Consider the following 19,964-nt stretch of genomic DNA (forward strand, 5'->3'; position numbering starts at 1 on the left):
ACAGCAGCTTCTGGGAGAAATGGGAAATCAAACTCCCACCATCCTATTATTCAGGCTATTTAATCAGAAGCAGTAACCTGGTTCAGTGAATGAAGACTAGATATACCACACTTATTACTACGTAAATGCCTTAATTGAACTGATAACTGGAAACACTTGCATTCCAATCTCAGCACTCCCATCAATCCACTTAGGCAAGTCAAGTCACTTCACTTCTCTGCGCCTCAGCTTCTCCATCTTTGTAAACAGGAATACCTACCAAAGGAGGAGTGCTGCAAGGAAGGACCAATGAGTGGCCTGCACAGAACTGAAAATGAATTAGAGTTTTCAAAACCAAGGGGAGAAAAGGAAAAGCAGATGTAGGAAGAGAGTTCCCTGCATTACAAAAAAGTTATACAACTAGTTTCTTGGGCATAAATGGCCTCCAGACTTCCAGCTTTGCTACTCTTCTCAACCCAAGAATAAACTCCTCAAAATCCAGCATTTCTAAAATGTTAAAGGCTACCACTTAAATCCTGCATCTCTGGAGACATTTAGGCAATAACTATTCTGTAATATATTAAGTAAGATAGGGCCATTCAGCTGGGGGTGAACACAACAAGGGGGAGAAAAGTACCTTCTCCTTTCATGTCTGGTGGCAGACCTGTAGTGACGCTAAGAAAGGGGGAAAGAGTGCCTGCATCCAACACTAAAAGTATGTCGGACTCTTGTTAGAGACCTTTGTGGATGGGCAATTCGTGTGTGGTCCTTTCAGAATCTGATGGGTTTTTAGAAAAGACAAGGAAATAGTGTGCAGAAATAATTTCTTTGGTGCTAAATTTCAGAGGAATAATCCTAAAAGAGCCTTACTCTCTTATCCTTATACAAAATTACTTTTTTTTGGCTCAAGGAGCTTTACGATTTTGCTGTTTTTAAAATTAGTGATGAAAGATCTAATCACAGATTTGTTAGATTTAGCTGCATAGTAAAGGGATAATGTAGGGTTTTCTAGATCCTTCCCTACCCACAACAAGAACCACTAAAAGAAGTATTCAACTGTATGCACTACTGGAAACATTTTGGATTTACCATGGATTTCCTCCCAGTAATCATTCACAATGCGAGTTTAGCAATAAAGAAATCCATTATCATCCTCCTAATGCCGTATGGGAGAACAGGATTTTGGCAGAGTAAATGGAGCAGCAATTGCCTAGCAGAGAAGTAGAGGGGTTGGGGGGAGAACCATCAATAACTTCCCCTTACAGAGGTGACCAACAAGTTGTTCCTGCTGAGTGCAAAATCACTGATTTCCCTTTCTACTAGCTAAGTTGCTTTATCCACTCTGCAGACAGTCTGTCACAGACAGCGGGGCATAATTCCCTCCTGCTTACTACAAGCGTTAGGCAGCAAACTGTACTACTTCAACAGAACATAACAGATAGAGAAGAAGAGCATGTTTGTAAGGGCACCTGTCTCAAGGAGGCTCAGTAGCCACAAGGTTTACTGGCTAAGAACTGGACGTAAAATCTCTCAGGAACACCATTGATTTGAACTCATCTCAGATGTCATAGCTTGACAACAAATCCAGCCAACCTGTGATATCACCACAGTTAGAAACATCCAAGTCACCTTATGTCTGGCAGCTAGGCCAGTCCTATTTCAAACCTCTGATTGCAAAAGAAGGAACAAAGTATTCTAAGAAACAAGCGGAAAGAGTTTGACAGGGTTCTGTTTAGTTTAGATTTGTTGTTTGTGTTTCTGAAAGGTGTGGACTGTAGAAGAGAGTGGATATGAGGGGTCAAAGCAAAGCACTTTCCTTGAAGCAAGTTTAAAAATAAGTTTACTTAAAAGTTTTTCAGCTTATTACTAAGAAAAGACACACTAAATTGTTACCCCTGCAGACTGAATTCTTCCATGTGCTACAGAACTCAGCATTTACATCGTGCTTTATAAAACATTCAGAGCTCTGTACAAACATTAATTGACCCTCACAACATCCCTGTGAGATGGGCAAGTACAATATTTTACAAACAGGTATAATAGGAGGTATCAAGAGGTTAAGACACTTGCCTTGGGACCTTGACCAAGCTGGTGGCAGAGCCAGACCTCAGGAGTTCCTAACACCCAACCTCTTGCTCAGCTTAGGTAAGTGAATCCACATCCCTGAGTAATGTAGCTAGGCCAACCTAATGCCTGGTGTAAACAGTACGAGGCTGATGGATGAATTTATCCACCAATCTAGCTTCCACTTCTCAGGGAGGTGGATTAACTACAGCGAAGGGAGGAGAACAGCGTCTACACTGAAGCACTACAGCAGTTGTGACACTATACCAGTTTACGAGTAGACTTTCTTAGACTATGCTGCCTCGTGTCACAAAACAAAGTACACCACGGACAGCAGTTATGCTACGTCCTCACAGACGTGCTTCAACTCTGAGGGACCACAGTGCAGGTTGAATGCCACACACAGTCAGTCAATCTTTGCCTTCTCTGCCAAAACAGCCAGCATATCAGTTGCAAGATGGATATTTCAGATGCGCACCCTTAACAACTAGGAACTGGACTTCGATCACCAACACAAGTGTCACATGTAGGTTACTGAACATTAACCTGCAGATGGGAATGGCTTTTAATCACTACTGACTTGGCCCTTATTTGAGGTAAAATATTGTTTCCCATTACCATTCCCTGAAGTCACCCTGTCTCTTATAGCTTCTCACTTCTGACATCCAGTTTTTCCATTCTGTACCGTCTCATGGAGTTACCAACTTAAGGGGGGGGGGGGGAGAGATGCTAATCATTCTACATGAAACGTTTCTACTGTACATGGGACTTTTGAAGATGGCAAAGAAGTTGTGCTGTTCCTCAATGTCATCTACTTATATTGTGAACTGGAGAGCTTCTCAAGATAGAAATCTTCTCGGGCAGTCTGCTCTCCCACAATCATGTCAGCTATAGGCATGCTTACGTGACAAATATTTGGACACTCACTATAGCGAGAGAGAGAGAGAGAGACTTTACATGCAATGTTTTATCTCCACATTTTGTATCTGTGCTATTTCCTCAGGGTAAGAGTTAACATTTGTAAAATACCAAATCTCCCCTTGTTTACCTGTAGCCATCGTTGCTCTAATTGATTCAGGTCGTACTGTAGTTTGCCTCTGTCCTCCTGTGAGTTCATTACCTCTTCAATATTTTTTATCATCCATATATTTTAAGATTAAATTTACATCAAAAGAAAAAAAACAAAGCAGTAGGTCACATTACACAGAAGAGAAAGGTAATTTATATTTACTTGGTCAAAAAAATCCTCTAGAACTTGAACAGTATTTTGATCGGGCTACCTTCAACAGAAAAGACATTGCTTGAACATATATGGTTTTGGAATGGTGAAGGAGCAGCTCTCTGGACCACCTGGAAGAGATTCACGGACAAATTTGGGCACCATGGGTCAACAGACCCCACATTGCTTTCTGGCTGACGGAAAGTTCCCACCCACCTTTTTTTGAACTTGTAACCTCTTCTTTACGATAGGATAGTTTAGACTGTGAAATTATGCTTCAAAAGTAAAAAAAGGTACATTTTATATGCAAATGTATTACTGTCCAATACAATGCGATGTATCCTCATTGTTATTAGATTTACAGGCACTAAGAACAATTCTTTAACATTATGAATCAAAAAACAAACAAACAAAAGACACAGGTTAAAGAAATCAGTTCAGCATACCTTAGTATCATGTCCTTCATTCTGGCTTTCTGACACATAAGTTTTCGAAGCCAGCATTGCAAATTTGATTTGTGGTAGATTAAGAGCTACAAACACACATACATAACCAGACCATCCATTGAGGCAAAGTGGAAAATTGTTCCTGAAAAGATCTTTTACTAATATTATGCTTTTGTATTAATCAGTATACCCAAACCCCTAACTTAAAAGTGTACACTAACCTTATTCAGGAGACCAGAAGTGAACACCAGTCATGCAGTACCCATCGCAACAAAATTAATTACCATATCAGTTACTAAAAGTGATGACAAGACTCACTGCCCCCTGAAGAGGGGCGGGAAGGGAGAGAAGGTTTCTGGAGATTATTAGGATGAAATCTCTTACCTGTTTTCCATCAAGTGTGTACAGGCGTTTAACCACTCCCGAATCCAGCTTGATGGCATCAGTTATATCAGTAAGAACCTGTTCAAATGAATGTGCGGTCTTCTTATTAAGCAGAATCCGGACTGCTTTACGTGGTTTCACACCACTCCTGATGATGGTGACCAGTTTAGGCCTGATGAAATCTTTATTTTCTCTTGCATCTGAAGGACTTCCTTTGGCAGTGGCAAGAGACGGCACCGTACGGGAAGTGGATGTTGTCTTAACATTCACTGACCAATTTGGGTTTACATTCTTAGTGTACTCCAGTTTTTTGAAAGGTTCTATTGAACCACACACATAGCTCTCCCCTGAAGGGAAAAAAGAAAACGAAAAGGATAAAAAGTGTCAGACGAATAAGTCAGACTAATGTAAAAAGACATCTTACACAACTACATCTTACTTTTGACCTGCCCTGTATCAATCATATCTTTTCTCCCCTCTCCATCCTCTCAGCTAAGAAGCTGCAGACCATAATATAGTCTTGGAAAGATGCACCTTGCCACCTACTCATAGCATTATACCAAGAAACTACATTGACACACTGAATTAAAGCAGCAGTTTTCTTATTTGCAAGTTCTTCAGATAGTTTTTTAAATATACTTTGAATACTCCATTTCTGCTGTTTAATACAGATATGCAACAATAAGAATTCTCCAGCCCCCAATACATTCTTCAGAGTGGTCCTCTGATTTCATGTATTCAACAGGATTTTCAGAGGCTTACAGTGCTGTACACAAAACATAGGTCTCACATACTTTTGAAGTAACAGTACACTATAATACTAGGAAAAATAATTGAGAAATAATGATATTTTCCACAAAATAAGGTTCAGAGAATCTCAGGGTTGGAAGGGATCTCAGGAGGTCATCTAGTCCAACCCCCTGCTCAAAGCAGGGCCAATCCCCAATTTTTGCCCCAGATCCCTAAATGGCCCCCTCAAGGATTGAACTCACAACCCTGGATTTAGCAGGCAAATGCTCAAACCACTGAGCTATTCCTCCCCCCTCATAAAAGCTCAGTACTATTCCCACCCCGGGAAATGAATCCAGGCAGCCTGGGTGAAAACCAGGAATCCTGACCACTAGACTTTATGGGACTCAGCACTTGAACTTAAAATTGTGCTAATTTCATAGTAATTAATCAAAGGCTCGTTTTTTAAACAAAGTTAAAACTTTAATTTAACAAATATGGAAAGAGTGAATTAAAATGACAGATCTCACAATGTTAAACACTTCTGGCCCAAAAGTTACAAAGCTTAACTACAGTGTTAAAAAATTGATTAAGGTCAATGGAAACGTTTCCATTAAAAAAACATTACAAATATTTTCTGTTTAGAATTAAACATTTCCCCTGAAACACAAACACTGTATCGGTGCATGAGCCAGAACGGATATTGGCTAGTATCCTCAGTGCTGAAACTGAAGTAAGTGCAAGAGGTAAAACCAAGAGAATTCACACCTTACGTAGAGGAGTAGAGAAGCGGGAACAGCAAGATCAGATAAGCAGCAAGACCTGAGGCCTAGGCCAGGATGGATCTGTGTGTTGCCCAACAGGTAACAATGAAAAGTTAAACACTTGTTGAGGAGAGCAAGGTGAAGCCAGTGGAGGGACTCAAAAGAAGGAGGCAACAGCATCAGCAGAACAAATGAAGAAGATAATTTTAAAGGCCATTATGGAGGAAGATGGAAACAATGAGAGTGTCAGAAAGGCCAGCAAGAAGGAGATTACAGTAATCAAAATAAATTTCTTTTAAGGCGGCTGGATTGTCCCTTTAAATTGAACCATAAAATGCCAGGAGGGCAGGAGAAGGGAAACATTTAATCACATTTTATTCATGATGTTGATTCAAGTTTGCAAGAACATTTAAAATGTCATTGCAAAGCCTAGGTGTTAAGAAATGACTGACCAAAAACCCCCCACTTCTGCTACTTTTATAGGAGGCAGAGTTAAGCTCTTCCTTTAATACAAACGTACATAGCTGGTAGCCTCAGAACAAAAGGGTTTAGCAATTAACTATAGTAATGATCTAAGAGTGATCAAACAAGACACATTCTCTTTTATCAGTGTCCCGGACCAATATTTTTAGCACTAACTGTTCCATTGTTGCAAGGTCAAATACTATATAAGTGCTCCCTCTTTGTATAAAACACCTCATCCATAGATTTCAAGAATTTTAAAGTACAGCTATTAATATAATCAAAATTTCTTAAAAGAGTGTTTTTACAGACACATATGCAATAAGTCAATACATGGTGTAGATTGGATTTACTTCTGATATACAGGAACTGGTGTCAAGGTATTTTAGGCCCTTTTATATTAACAAAGCCACTTATTTCTGAGTATTCACAATCAATAGCAAATAGTGTGTGTCTACTTTGGTTTATTAAAATAGTTTACAGGCTTCTCTAACAGTTACAAGTTTACATTAAGACAGTGTTGTTGCAACACAGCAACTGACTGAGTAGTCACTGAACTAGAGGAATGGGTCTAGAAAAAAAAAATCATATTTTAGAATGCTGTCATATTTCCAAGGGGTAGGCTACCTCCATTCTAGTTTACAGATAAATATCAAACTGGTTACTTAAATATATTATGTATTGTTACAGCTAATACTACCCCAAGACAATGTACCGAGCATGCTTGATTTTGCCCCTGTAATAAAGCCGAACTCACCTGGCGGCACCTCCTGCTGGTTGTCCTCAGAAATTAGCTCGTCAGCCTCTGGAGCACCCTTTGATGTCTGGTGATCCGCCTTACTGCAGGCCCCAGTCCCTCCCAGTACCCTGTGCCTCCTCCCACTGGGGTGCTGCCCCCTGGCAGTAAACCCTAACAATCCCTGAGGGTCTCCCCTCCCTGAGGAACCCCCACCCACTACCCCCACCTCGCCTCAGTCTTGGCTACTGCCAGTCATCACTTAGCCCTGCTCCGTGGGGCAGACTGCAGTGTATCAGCCACTCAACACAGGTGAGGGGGTTTGGACCTGCTGCCTCTGTCTACTCATGGGCTGCCCCTGGCAACCCCAGTACCTAATAGGCCTTAATCTAGGCCTTGGAGCCTGGGGGTTTCCAGGCCGGAGCTCCCCTGACCTTTCCCCCTCAGCCCTGCCCCAATCTAGGTATTCCCTCAGGTCCCTGCAGCCAGGCCCTTCCCTCTCTGAACGCAGAGAGAGACTAGCTAAGCTTTAGCCTAGCAGCCCTTTTATAGGCCCAGCTGCGGCCATTTCCCCAATAAGCCTAGCTTTTCTTGCCCTCAGCCCTGGCTCTCTCCCAGGGCTGGCTTTTAAGCCCCACAGGGCAGAAGTGGGTAACCACCCTGTTACAGCCCGCTTTTTCCCCAAAAAAGCTTTGGGTAGCCCATTCTGCATGAGCTGCATAACTGGGTCCCTACTGAATAGCACCAGATGAGTGAGCATGTCATACTGCAAACAAGTATTGACTCTTGATTGATTATAGCATTAGTAGCTATTTATAAAACAAAAAACAAAAACTAGAGTGAGAAAGCAGTCACTGATTTTGCTGGCTTGTGTGCCAGAATTTCCCCAGCAATTTTAGCTACCAGTTTTACTGCAGCATTGCACCAAACAGTGATATCATCCTTCTACTAAGGTACGCTTTTCCTAAAAGGGAACAACCTAGATTTCATCTGGTTCTAAATGCTTATGTAGATTTATATAACTTGCTCTACCTAAACTGGACCATTATTTTAATGGCTTTTTGTTTCTTTTAAAGAGGAGAATGAAGACTAGATACACGTTATTTTTTAAGTAGTCTTAAAGTTGTGATGCAATAAGGTAAGTTTCCAATAGAGAAGTACAAATATATCATCATTTACCATAGAACAACTCCAAGGAAGTCAGTTTGCAACCATGGGAGTCACACATACATGTTCCCAAAGGCCACTGAATTAAATGTTTGAGAAGTGTTTTGTATTTGTCCTGTCCTAAGTAAACTACACCCTGATTTTATAGTGATGCATATATGTGAGTTTTTAAACACTGAGGCCCCAATTCAGGAAAGCATCCTTATTCATGGAAGCACTTAAGAACATGTTTAGCTTTCCTGAATCAGGACCCTAATTGACAGTGGTCAGAAAGTTCAAAGTTAAGACTAATCCTCCAATCTTAATTGCCTTTGTGATAAGAGAAGCCAGTCACAATGCAAAGAACGTCCATCTTGATTTTGTTTCCCATTCTAAAAATCTTCCCCCCCCCCCCCTTAGAAGGTAGATTAAAGGTAAATAAAAAGAAACAAAAGCCTTTCCGTGACTAACATGGAGTGCTGGAATTATGTCAGTGCTCACAGATAGGATCCATAATCCAATGAGGAGATTCAGTATCTCTCATCTACTCTATACTGGTAGCCACAGAACAAGAGAGTTAGCTTAGTTAAGGTTCACTCACAATTGCTATAAGGCAAGTGTAGACATTTACCCATAGTTTAAATAAGAGCCTCAGTCCAAAGAAGAGGAAGTCCCTTAAGTTGGGGCTTGGATAAGGATTCAGTCCAAACAAGACTGAAGAGATTTGGAGGAGGAAGAGGAAGGGGGAGAGAGAGGTCTATGGAACGAATCCGATCTTTCAACTTGGACTTTGTCAAAGATCACAATCAGGGGGGTTGTGCTGGAGTTTTAGGTGCTTCACCATGTCCAGGTAGCAGCAGTGGCTGGGACGCCCATTAATAGCCATAAGGTTGCAGTCACTCTTTCCCCTTTTATGGGGGACAGAGACAGTGGTTGTAATTTGGTAAGGGCCAACAGCAAATGACTATCTGACCCCAGAGCAAAAGGGAAGCAGAGAGGAAATGTGTGCAAGAGAGATGTCTCAGAGGCACAATGTCTCATAGGGGCTACTCCAGGGGTTATAAAGCTGAAGTACTATGACTTGCTTAGGATTGTGCTTAAAAAGACACAATCTAGCCCTAATCTTACGCCCCGGCTATATGACAACTGAGGGAGCAGTGAAGGAAATTATAGCCATCAGCAAGCCTTTGTAGGGTGTCAACACAGAAGAGGGTAAAACTTACATTGATACAAAATTAAGACAGACAGAACTAAAGTAATGAGTAAGCATGCTGAATAACAGGAAAGATATGAGAGACTGTGGAACAGCTTCCCAAGGGAAGTGACTGCACTATGAAATGCTCATTCATCTGTCACTGATCAAGTCTCAACTATAGATTTTACAGTATCAACAGCCACTAAAATAAAGAATGGGGACTTTCCGCTGCTTGAAACATTTGATAGGGAACTGGTAAAATATAACATTAGGATTTAACACTGACTTCCCCTCCCCCCCCCGCCCCCCGAGATAGGATTAGATGGGTAAAAAAAAAAAGTGGGTGATATTTTATGTACAGTTTACTTGTTGGCTCAATACTACACAAGCTAACACTTGTTACAAATTCTGAGAGTGCTCAACATTTAAACTAATGTGCTGTTATGCTATTCCAAGTACATTAAAAATCTTAATATTCAAAGCCATAGAAGACAGCAATCTTTAAAAAGAAAGAAACTTATGCCTGGTCTATGCCTGAAGAAAAAGTTACCCATTGGACTGGTCTACACTTACATTTGCCAGCAAAGGTAGTTTTTCCAGTGCAGAACTGGTCTTATGTGATGTGCTGTGCTTGTTTTCTTTAAAAGAGCTGGAAAAGATGGCCACAAAGAGGCAAAATGTCTGCTAGGAGGAGGTAGCATTAATTCTTTATGTGAACATTCTAAGTAAAGGAGCAAAGTTGCATTTTAGTGGCCCTTTTGTCTTTTCTAGTATGTTAATAGTCTCTTGACTAACGTGTCCATTATCCTGCTCATCAAGCTTCTAACTGAGTGGAGTTAAGGACTAGAGTACAGCCTGGTCCTTTTCCTAGCCTGAGATACTGCAGAGGGTCTTACAGGGGAGCTTCCTGGCCCTTGTGGTTGGACAAGGCCAGAAGAGGGTAAATTAGCTGGTGTCTAAGTTTTGTGCGTGGGAAAGGTTGATGGTTGCCTGTCATGAAATTGCATGTTCAGCATCTGAGGAATGGGGAGTGGATAGGATCATAGCGGCTGTTAGGGATGGAACCGTTAGCCAACTGTGAAGCCAGCAGGGATTTTGAGGCACGGGTGGCCGCGGCAGCCAAACAAAGTGCTAGTGCCTCCTGGCAGCAGATGCCCAATGCAAGTATTGATCAACAGAGGGTGTCGGGTTCCAGAATAAAACAGAATTGGAGGTAGATTAATGGAAGACATCTCCTAACAAATATGGGGAAGGAGGCTGGATCTCCTAAAGTCTGGTACAGTGAGGAGACAGCTGCCTCTTCCCCATCCCCTTAGCCCTCATGTGTGGGGAAGGCAATAGAGTCTCAGGATAATTGTGTGGAGGAATGATGGTAGCCCTCCACTAGGTGGAATGGACTACAAAGAAAGGAGGACATCCAAATATTAAAGGTTGCGGATGCTCAAAGCCCTGATTCTACAAACATTTACACATATGCTTAATTATACTCATGTGTATTGTCCCATTAAAGCCCACAGCACTATCTACAAGCACTCAGAATGCCACTGCAAAGATCACTTTCCTAGCCTGTTGCTTTGGCCATGTCACCCCTCTATGTCATCAAACATCAGCTATTTGTCTTCACTCTCGGCCTTCACAGCTCATCTCTCACTCTCTATTGAAGTGGGAGCTTCTGCTTCCAAGCAGTCTATGATGCCAGCCCACTTACCAAACAAGCACCTTCCTTCTTTCTTCCACACTGCTCCCCATGCTTGGGGGGAGCTCCCCAGAACTATGCACAAAGCTACCTCATTACTCTCCTTCCAAACCGTCCTTTGATGTGAGGCCTACCAAAAAGTTTCACAACAGTTAGGACACTTGTGAACTGACTCTTCTGTCTCATTGTTTTCTTGTACTCCTCTGTCTCCATCCATCTGTTGGATCTTGTTCTATACTTAGATTATAAAGTCTTTGGGCCAGGGGCTGTCCTTTTGTTCTGTGTTGTATAGCGCCTAGCACAATGGGGTCCTGGTGAATGACTAGGGCTTGTAGGCACTATGGGAATACAAATAAAATAAGCACAATCATGGCCAGAGTTCATGGTTTATTTCATTTTTGCAATTGGACTATTACCTCACAAGCTAAGGTTGAGGAATATATAACCCCTGTTTTAAAGTTTTCATCCTTAATCCAATCTATTATTGTTCGTAGTTAAGATGTACAGTAACAGTTCTTAAGGCCAGGAACTGCTAGTCCGCCTTTCTCTTGGGTTTAATTAATATACTCTTATGAATCTCTAGGGTTTATATGGAAAAGCAAGATAAATTAATCATTTGCCAATTCCTGAGAGTTACATATGGAATAGATAACTTAGTCTTGCCACATCTCTATGATGAGGTTGTCTGCAATATGTAGTTTATGGATTCCATTTGTATCAGGAGGAATGAAAAAAACTACATCTTTTGGAACCCAAATCCATGTATAGTAAGTCAAGATTCAGAAGCTATTTACAAGATTAGATTTGACAGCAAAAAGTAAATCTGAAAGCCGTTACAGTCCTTCATCTGGAAGAGGTGAAAGGAGAAGGGAAGGTAGCAAATTATGGGGACATTAAAGATCTGCGCACCTTTCCTTAGCAAAGCCAAGTGCATTTTCCATACGATAGGTCTTACTGCCAAAGGAATTCGAGTTGAATTTTTCAAAGTAGTCCAGTAGATTTTAATTAGTGGAAGAAGCATCTAAGACTCCTGAAGTGGTTTTTTGTTTTTGTTTGTTTGTTTGTTTTTTGGGGGGGGGGGGGGAATGGAAGGCGAAAAAATTTCACCTGACTGGAATTAGGCTTCCTGCATACCAACAAAGAACACTGCTGATGCAAAGCAGCCAATTTTCATCCTATTTGTTCCTTCAGGACTACCTCCCACACAGCTCCGTTATAGCCACATCCTTACCACCAAAGCGTCTCTCTCCAGAGCCTGTCAACACCTCTCATGAGTCATCCTAGGAAAACAGACAAAGTCCTCCCTCGCCCTACTCCTACGGGAAGGATGCAGCATTCTCCCCAGTGGAGAGGGAAGAATGAGAAAAGAATGAACGCTGAATTTCAGAATGAACCATCTCTAGTTACAGGGTTTGCACCTAAGGGCATGTCTACATTTACAGTGCAGCAGTAGCACAGCTGTACTGGTGCAGTTGTGTTGCTGCAGGGCATGTGGTGAAGACGCTCTATGCAGACAGGCAAGAGCCCTCCCGTCAGCGTAAAAAACCAACACCAACCCACCTCTCACGAGTGTCAGAAGCTCGGGTCAGTGGAAGAAGCTCCCACCAACCTAGCACTGTGCACACTAGCACTTATTCCAGCTTAATTTATGTTGCTCAACGGGGTGGAATATTCACACCCCTGAGTGATGTAAGTTTTGCCAACATAAGTGGCAGTGTAGACATAGCCTCAAAGTCTCATCAAAAAATGTATCATCATCAAAAGAAAAGGAAGATATCCGAGTGAGAAAGATCTCATGAAGTTAGTACATATAGTGAGAGTGCATTAATCTAATCATAAACACAAAGCAACACTTGACATTTTAACAGCCTGAACAGGAATGTAAATGGGGAGCTGGCAAAGCCAAGTGATTTTCCAGCTCTTTAAACAAAAAGCAGCAGCTGCAAGCTAATTATTGCTGTTATAAACTAGCAAAGTCTGTTAGATTTAAAAAGAAAAACAGAGGTTTAAATAAAAAAAAAACCCTCATTCCATTAACAGCCAGTGGGTGAATCTGTATTCTGCACTGTTTTGACTGGCTTGTAAATCTCCAAAGGATTCCATTTTGCAGTTTTATAGAAGTATGTACACACAGCACCAGATCTCCAGAACAGACCAACTCTTTTTGGGTGGAGTAAGCACATAATTTTAATTATGCACAAAGATTTACTCCTTTCAGTCCTACAAGTGGCACATAGAAATAGGAATATACACTTTAGATTTGAGCATTACACCAACACTGGGTGGAGGGGCAGGCACAGGAAGAGAAGACATTTGGTTTGTCTGCCCCAAATATTCTTTTTTTTCCTTTTTCTTCTCTCCCTCCCCCCCCCCCAATAATAAACAACATATACATTATTTCACAGGTTGGCAATAACTGATAAATTACTAGACAAGCACATCAGCTGATCAGGTTAATATTTGCAAGGTAATTTGATTTTAATATACCCTCTGCATCATGTTCTCTGTCCTTGATAGCTGGCTTTTGCACAGGCTTTAGCTGCCAGACAGTTACCATTTATATTAGGGACATTTGCTTCCTGGTGAAGAGCTCAATTAATTATTTAAAGGAAAGAGAAGCATGGTCCTGGAATGGATAGCAATGGCTATTTCTTTCATCGTCCTCCTGGCAGTTACACTCCCCCCAGCATAATATAAATACTGCACAGGTCTACTATTCAGGTATACTACTGAAACACTGAAACCAAAGTTATGGGCTTGAACCTGCAATCCCTTACTTATGAGAGCAGTGCCACCGACACTCAAGCACCTTTACATTGTCTTTCACTCTGCCTCCTACGCAGGGAGGAGCTCTGTAAAAAATTCCTCCTTCATCACTTTGTCCTCTTTCAAACCCTTCCTTAAGGCCTCTCTGCTGTGATGCCTTCAAAAACCCCTTGATAACAGCTAAGTATGGTGTGTGCCAAGATTGCTTTGTTATGCCAAATACATTGTTTATTAGGATCTTCTTTCCCTCCCCATATTAGTTTTTCTCCACCTGTTCCCCTCTCATCATCATATGCTAAAATGGTTAGTTCTGTGTCACAAGAACATTTAAAAAAAAAAAAACACACAAAAGTGTGGGGTACAGCACTTAGTACCTCATTGGGGCCTCTAGTCATTGTAGCAATACAAATAAATACCTCCTTAAATCAATGGGACTACTCACATTAGTAAGGGTTAATAGGTCAGGACCAAATTTGCAGGGTTACTCAAGGTATTTTTGTTTAAGGGTAGAATAGTACTTAAAAAAAAATCTGGAGGACTCTTCTTTCCTTCTACCCACATAGTTACCTTTAAGTTTTGCTAAAATACATGCACACAGTTAAGGCCACGGGCTGGGCTGACAGCAGGTCTCATGTCTGGGGATTAAATTACGTTTTATCCTTTCCTCTGTAAAGCTAGTACACTCCAGAAGCTCCATTCCACTTGACTGGATGCCAGGTAGGCTGCTTCTTTATTCTACTCTAAGAACTGCTCTCTCTGTATGGAGAAAGAAGCCAAAGGCAAGCCAGCAGGTATCCTGAAGGCAGTGTACTGCACTCAAGGTGAGGGAGCCCTGGTTTAGAAGAAGACTCTGAATTTGGAGCTCCCTAGCACTAGGGAACAATGTGTATTCCACTGGTGATGGGTTTGATATCACCACTGCATTGTAGGGAGAAATAAAATGGTTCAGACAATGGGCCCTGACTGAGCTGAAGAGTAATATTAGCCTTTATCATAGAGCCTACTTTAACTCCAGTTACTTAACAGAAGTAACTCTCCACTCACATAAGGCAAGACATTTATTAGAGAGGAACAACTAGAGGTCTTTACTATGAAGTGATATAAATTCTTTAAACCCCATCAGTACTGGCCTTTAGTATCACTGAGGACATCTGCTGTTGTAACAAGTAGATAAATAAGGGTACCATTGGCTTGATCTAGTTTAGTTTAGAACCCTTCTGCAAGATTTTAACATGCAATTAGGAACTGTCAAAATAAGAGAGCTCTGAAATTTAGGAGGGCTACCATGGAGGGAGGTGACCTTTCCCTTTCTCTACTTTCAGGGAGGAATATAGAACCCATGGTCCTGAAAGGAGACAAATAGCTTCCTCTTTAAGTGCAAGTGGACAGTAATGCTTTTCAAGCTATGTTTGAGATGTACATTCTCTCCTATGAGAAAAGAAAAGCCTATGTGATAATCTGAGTCACAATACTATGTACTCTTCATATTTGTGGAAAGTCTGTCATGAAGAAGCTCACAACATATTTGAAATATTAGGCATGCATTGATGCAAATATAACAGTGGTAAAGTAAAGTAAAGTAGTGACACAGACAGGAACTTTACACCCTGCCTTTCTTAAATATTCACCTTCCACTAGCTGGTCCAAGGTGGAAATCTTCTTGGCACCATCAATGGTGTAGATTGTTCTCACGCCCTGGGGCAGATTCACGTTATCAGACAGAGTTCGGGTCAGATCAGCCAACAGGGCCTCAAAAGATCTAAACCGGTCGGGGGAGATGGCATAGACAATCCCTTTGAAATACCGGTCTCCATTGCGATAGAAACGAACTTTCTTGGCTTTTTTCTCAGAACTGAGGGTTTGTAGAGTGCGGGTTCGGTAAAAGCTGCAGTGGGCACTGTGGGTAGGGCTAGGCAGACCATTTACCCGTGACCCTCTGCCATATCGCTGTGCTTTATCACGCTCATCAAAATGTTCCAGCTCCATGTCTCTTCCAAAGGACATCTTTGACGGTAAATCTGGGATGAGAAAGAGAAAGAATTCAATGGATAAAGTATTTTATAACTCCAATTAGAACTCATAAGAATTCAGCGTACAAATAAAACACTATGGGAGGCTCTCCTGTAGAGTGATCAAGGTTAATCTACATTTTTTTTAAAACCATAACTGTACAGCACATGGAAAAAACTTGTTCACCAAAAAGTAGACTGTGTAACCTAGTTGCCATCTTTATAATATACCAAGAAGCAAACCATCACCACCACACAAAAAAAAGCATTTGATCAAAAATTAAGGAGACACACAATGCCTATGTGACATTAATATATGGTACAAAGTTCAGCTGCTCTTCTTCTCAGTAGCTCAACTGGTTTTCGCTAGTCTTGCACCCAAGTGAAGCTTCCAATCCTATTAAAAGTGACAACCAAACTACTCATGCTCTCAGCATTGCTCATTCCAAGTCTGACCACAAAAAAGTTGCCACTTAGTGGATTATATTTACTGCCAGCCAATGTGACACAACCAATTAAGAACATTTCCAAAGAAGCAGTCATGTAGGTTAGCAACAGAAATTAGGACTATTAATACAAGTGAGTTGACTGTGATGACTTTTTCATTCATGAAAAAGTCTCGCTCCAGACAGCCATTACATCTCACCTCACCCCACGTTCTACACTAGACTGATTGGAGTTAACACCACTCCCAAACCTTTAGCACACAGTGAACAGGTGGAGGTACTCAATTACCACGAAACAGACAGACATGGTTAGCAGGAGCTCCTGAAACTAATATCATCCACTGAGCAAACTACCTTTCAGAATATACAAATAAAAGGGTAAAGCAGTAAATATCCTTAACTCAGTGCTAAGAATTTGTCATCCCTGATCCTTTTTTCTGGTGAAAAATCTGTAACGCCAATTGGAATAAATCACTAACTGACTGATGACTTCAGAAACACTGAATGAATTAGCAACTGATACTAAACACCTGAGACAACCACAAATAAGGCTCCAAGATGACTGGGTTCTTAATTGAATGATTCCAACTTTTTAATATAGCACATACCTTGAAGATCTTAGCTATTTTATTTATATGTAAGGGAATGTGTAGCACTCACTTCCCTTTTTCAAGGTGTGTATATATATTTAAAAAACAAAAATCCTGAACTAATCTTGTTAAAAACATATGTTACTACAACTGTTATGTCAGTTTTCATCTCTATATAAATAAATCCTTCGATTTTGTTTGGTTTGTTATTTTAAACAGACTAGTCTCGTTTTGTTTTAAGAGCCACCCTAGACTTGTAGTAAAAGTTGTCTGCAGAACACAAAGCAAAGCACAGTACATTTATTTATAGCACAGATTCACAGACCTAATTTAGAAGGGTGCTCTGTCATGGATTTCCAATAAAAAGGAAAAAAACACAAGATAGAAAGCACCAGTTTCATTACCACTGATCATTAAATGACAGTTACAAAACAAATCAACAACAGAGAAATGGTTCAATATGACAGAGAGATGGACCTATACCATTTTGTTTATACCGGTATATGTTAAAGTGAATAGTGTGCCCCAGTGCCCAACTCTCAAGCATGTGAGTAGTCCCTCCCAAATTCATAGGACTATTTATATGCTTAAACTAAACATGTACCAAAGCCAATGCAAGATCAGGGTCCTTGTGGAGGTTATTTATTCGAATTTGGTTAGAGCTGGACTCATTTTATTATCCAAACATGGGATCCTGGTTATATTTACATACTTTGCCTTGCATCTGCATATGAAGATTTGCTGTACTACAAAAAACACCCTTCCTCCCCACACTCACACACTATGGAAAACACCTTTCTAGATCAGTCCCCCTGCCCCCACCCTGACAAAACTTCATTCAAAGAACAGAAAAGTTCTCTCTGGACCAGCACTTCACTGTCACCCCATTATACTGAGAATGATAAAAGTTTACATTATTTAAAGGGGCACTGTCAGGTCAATATAAACCCAAGATTAACAGCCATGATTTGATGTGTGGGGGGGGGTTTAAGTTATTATTCCAATAAAAGCCATTTATTGGGATTTAAACATCCCCTTACAGAACTCATCAGTTTCACTTCCAAAGTGTGGTCTTTGTGTTGGAAGAACAAAAAAACAACCAAAAAACCCCCTCAACGTCTACTGTGGTTTCATTGTCCATACCAAGTCAAATTAAAGAAAAAAACCATACACACACACCCCTTCCCTGTAAAAGAAACATCACAAAATTTTCATTTTTAGTAATCTCGAGTCTTAGTGGATAGTATGAGGAATGATCCATACTTTCACAAATGATTTTTGCCTCACATTAAACCCCTTTAAAAGGGAAATAAGATTCTCCCTAGAACAATGTGCTCCTGCCATTCACACTCCAATGTGTTCACATCAGAAGGCCAAACTAAGACAATGAAATTATAGACAATTAATTGGTTTGATCAAATGTTACTATGTAAAAAGGCACAGGCCCCACAGTTCATACCACATGAATGTGTTAAAGGCAGATTGTGTGTGTAGGTGTGAGTGGGTGATTACATAACACAATCACTCAGACCCAAATACACACACCGACACAATAAAGATTATTGAATAAAGTCTGAAAGAGTGCATTTTCTAATGATTTCCTCGATTCAATCTGATGTAGGTCATAATGGTTTCAAAAAAGATGTATTCTTCTGAGGTGACACAAAACGTGTCTGAAATTCAACTAAGCCAGCTGAACCCTCTATTCATGAGCCATATTGTGCCATCAGTTTTTAAACAGGAAGCTCTGCTTAAAAAACTGATGGCATGATTTGGACCCGGGGTAAGAGAGAAAAATACATTTTCCATAACGGTCTACACGTTTTCAACACTGCAGGTATAATTACATAATTGGCTTCTCCAAAATCAGAGAGAAAAATCGCCAGCGCTAAGCAGCAAGGTGCACTATAAATGAACAAAATGGAATTTAAAAGCAGAATATAGAGTCGGTGAATACTTACTTAGTCACCTCTTTAAAAGAGAGGGAGAGAGACAGAGAGAGAAAAGTAGAGCATGCCCGTCATATAACAGGTTTGCTCCACAGCGGAATCTGCCACCCAATGTCAGACCATTTCTCAAACAGAGAGAGGATCCTCCTCGCAACCTCTGCCACACACCAAAAAAAAAAAGGGGGGGGGGGCGAAGTACGCAGCACCAGCTACAGCAAGGGAAAGCGGGGGTAACGTAGAGCTTAGCCACCATCCTACCCGAAGATTCAGCTACCCCCGAAATCAGAGCCCCAGACAAAAGGGGCAGGTGCACACACGCAGTCGGGCGGCGAGAAAGGTACATTGCAGCGGTCCGGGACAAGCCCGGCGAGGCTCACCCCAGCACGCGCCGGAATGGAAAGGGCAAGAGGAACGGTCTTTGGCTTGGCAGATCAAAACACTTACCTATTTCGCGGGGAGAGGGGGGGAGACTGGAAGCGCCTCTGCCCCCAACCTAAGTAGGTGGGTTGGTTGTGAAGGGGGTGCCGGGTTCCCGCGGAAAGAGCTCAGCTCAACAGTCCCCCCCCCACCCTGCTTTGATGGCAAGCGTGGCCGCGAGGAGCGGCTTGGACGCCTTTTGTTATGTGTCTTCTGGCCCCCCCGGCTGGCCGGTGCTGCGGGTGAGGCTGGGCTGCAGCTGCCTCGCCTTTCTTCTCCTGTCTGCGGCTGATCGCGGCGATTTGCATTAGCCCGTCCCTCCCTGGGATGCTGCTCCTCGCACCAGCCTCTCGCCGGCTCTCTCTCCAGAGGGCGGCGCCGCCACGGCCTCCCTCCCGGCGCCGGGGGGGATAATGGGCTCAGCCGCTCCGGGCTACCTCCCCGCACCGCCTAGCCCGCCGGGCTCTTCTCCTCTGCCCACCTTGGCGCCCCGCCCTCCTGCCTAGCTGGGGCGGAGGAGAAAGGGGCGCTGCTGCTCTTGCTTAGTGCCCCTCGTGTGAATCTGAAACGGAGTGCGCGGGGGGGGGGGGGGGGGCAGTCAAAACGTGAAGCGGCCCCAGCCCCGTTATTTTCCACTGCCCCACAAATCCCTGTCAGTGCCCGGCACGGGTCAGGGGCAGCTGCTGTGGCGCATGCGTCACTGCGCTGAGCTGAAGCAGGCTGCATGCCCGCGGTCTGCTGCGCGTCACCGTCTGCTGCTGGCAAACTGCAGGCGAGCTGGCTGAGCCTGCACCCAACCGTCAGCCCAGTCATGCCTTGGGTGTGCGCGGTGCTGGCTGGCATGTGAACTGTCAGCTCTCTCTTAGTGCACGTCTGTGCATTATGGAAATATCCTACTCTATTGCCTGTGAAAAGGTTGCCTTCACCCTTTCCCACCCCACTTTATGTCTGAGCACAGCACAAGACA

The 19,964-nt window shown here is 42.2% G+C and overlaps 1 protein-coding gene across 5 annotated transcripts in view; it reads right to left on the minus strand.

Moving 5' to 3' along the window:
- DCLK1 (doublecortin like kinase 1) overlaps window positions 1-19,699 on the minus strand; it is a 335,098-nt gene extending 315,399 nt beyond the window's left edge. The window contains exons 1-3 of one of the 5 annotated variants that reach the window (XM_048847689.2): window positions 19,025-19,594; window positions 15,215-15,604; window positions 4,093-4,439 (exon numbers count right to left, since the gene is read on the minus strand). In XM_048847689.2, coding sequence (XP_048703646.1) covers window positions 4,093-4,439; window positions 15,215-15,590 — 723 coding nt within the window. In that variant the 5' untranslated portion in view covers window positions 15,591-15,604; window positions 19,025-19,594. Of the gene's footprint in view, window positions 1-4,092; window positions 4,440-15,214; window positions 15,605-18,592; window positions 18,721-19,024 lie in introns of those variants that run through there. The other 4 variants (XM_048847670.2, XM_048847680.2, XM_048847716.2 and 1 more) reach the window with 4 other exon arrangements.
- Between the last annotated feature and the right edge of the window lie 265 nt (window positions 19,700-19,964).

The sequence above is a fragment of the Caretta caretta genome, chromosome 1 (genome assembly GCF_965140235.1).
Source record: "Caretta caretta isolate rCarCar2 chromosome 1, rCarCar1.hap1, whole genome shotgun sequence".
Lineage (NCBI taxonomy): Eukaryota > Metazoa > Chordata > Testudines > Cheloniidae > Caretta > Caretta caretta.